Source organism: Ceratina calcarata, unplaced genomic scaffold (genome assembly GCF_001652005.2).
Source record: "Ceratina calcarata isolate Rehan_Ccalc_2016 unplaced genomic scaffold, ASM165200v1 scaffold503.2, whole genome shotgun sequence".
NCBI classification, from domain to species: Eukaryota; Metazoa; Arthropoda; class Insecta; order Hymenoptera; family Apidae; genus Ceratina; species Ceratina calcarata.
This window is the reverse complement of record NW_017174763.1, coordinates 1-361: the sequence shown is the minus strand read 5'-3', so window position 1 is coordinate 361 and position 361 is coordinate 1. Positions and strand designations below refer to the sequence as shown.

Below are 361 nucleotides of genomic sequence, written 5' to 3'. Positions count from 1 at the left end.
GAAGTGGAGATATTATAAATTCTCTTATGTTTGTTAGGTATTGCATGGTGATTTAGCTGCAAGAAATATATTACTGGCTGAGGATAACGTGGTGAAGATTTGTGATTTCGGACTGGCTAGGACTATGTACAAAGACAATAATTACAAGAAGAAGAGCGACGGTTTGTTGCCTATAAAGTGGATGGCGATCGAGTCGATTAGGGATAGAATTTTTTCCACCCAATCGGACATCTGGTCGTTCGGCGTAGTTCTCTGGGAATTCTTTACTTTGGCTGAAACACCGTATCCGGGAATGGAAGCTGATAAACAGTATCAAAAATTGATTGAAGGATACAGAATGGAAAAACCAGAATATGCCACC

The 361-nt window shown here is 39.9% G+C and overlaps 1 protein-coding gene across 1 annotated transcript in view; it reads left to right on the top strand.

Moving 5' to 3' along the window:
- Nucleotides 1-355, top strand: part of LOC108628157 (fibroblast growth factor receptor 1-like) — a gene marked incomplete at its 3' end in the record, with an annotated part of 4,974 nt that extends 4,619 nt beyond the window's left edge. The window contains exon 3 of the mRNA XM_018029911.2: nucleotides 38-355. Coding sequence (XP_017885400.1) covers nucleotides 38-355 — 318 coding nt within the window. The remainder of the gene's footprint in view (nucleotides 1-37) is intronic.
- Between the last annotated feature and the right edge of the window lie 6 nt (nucleotides 356-361).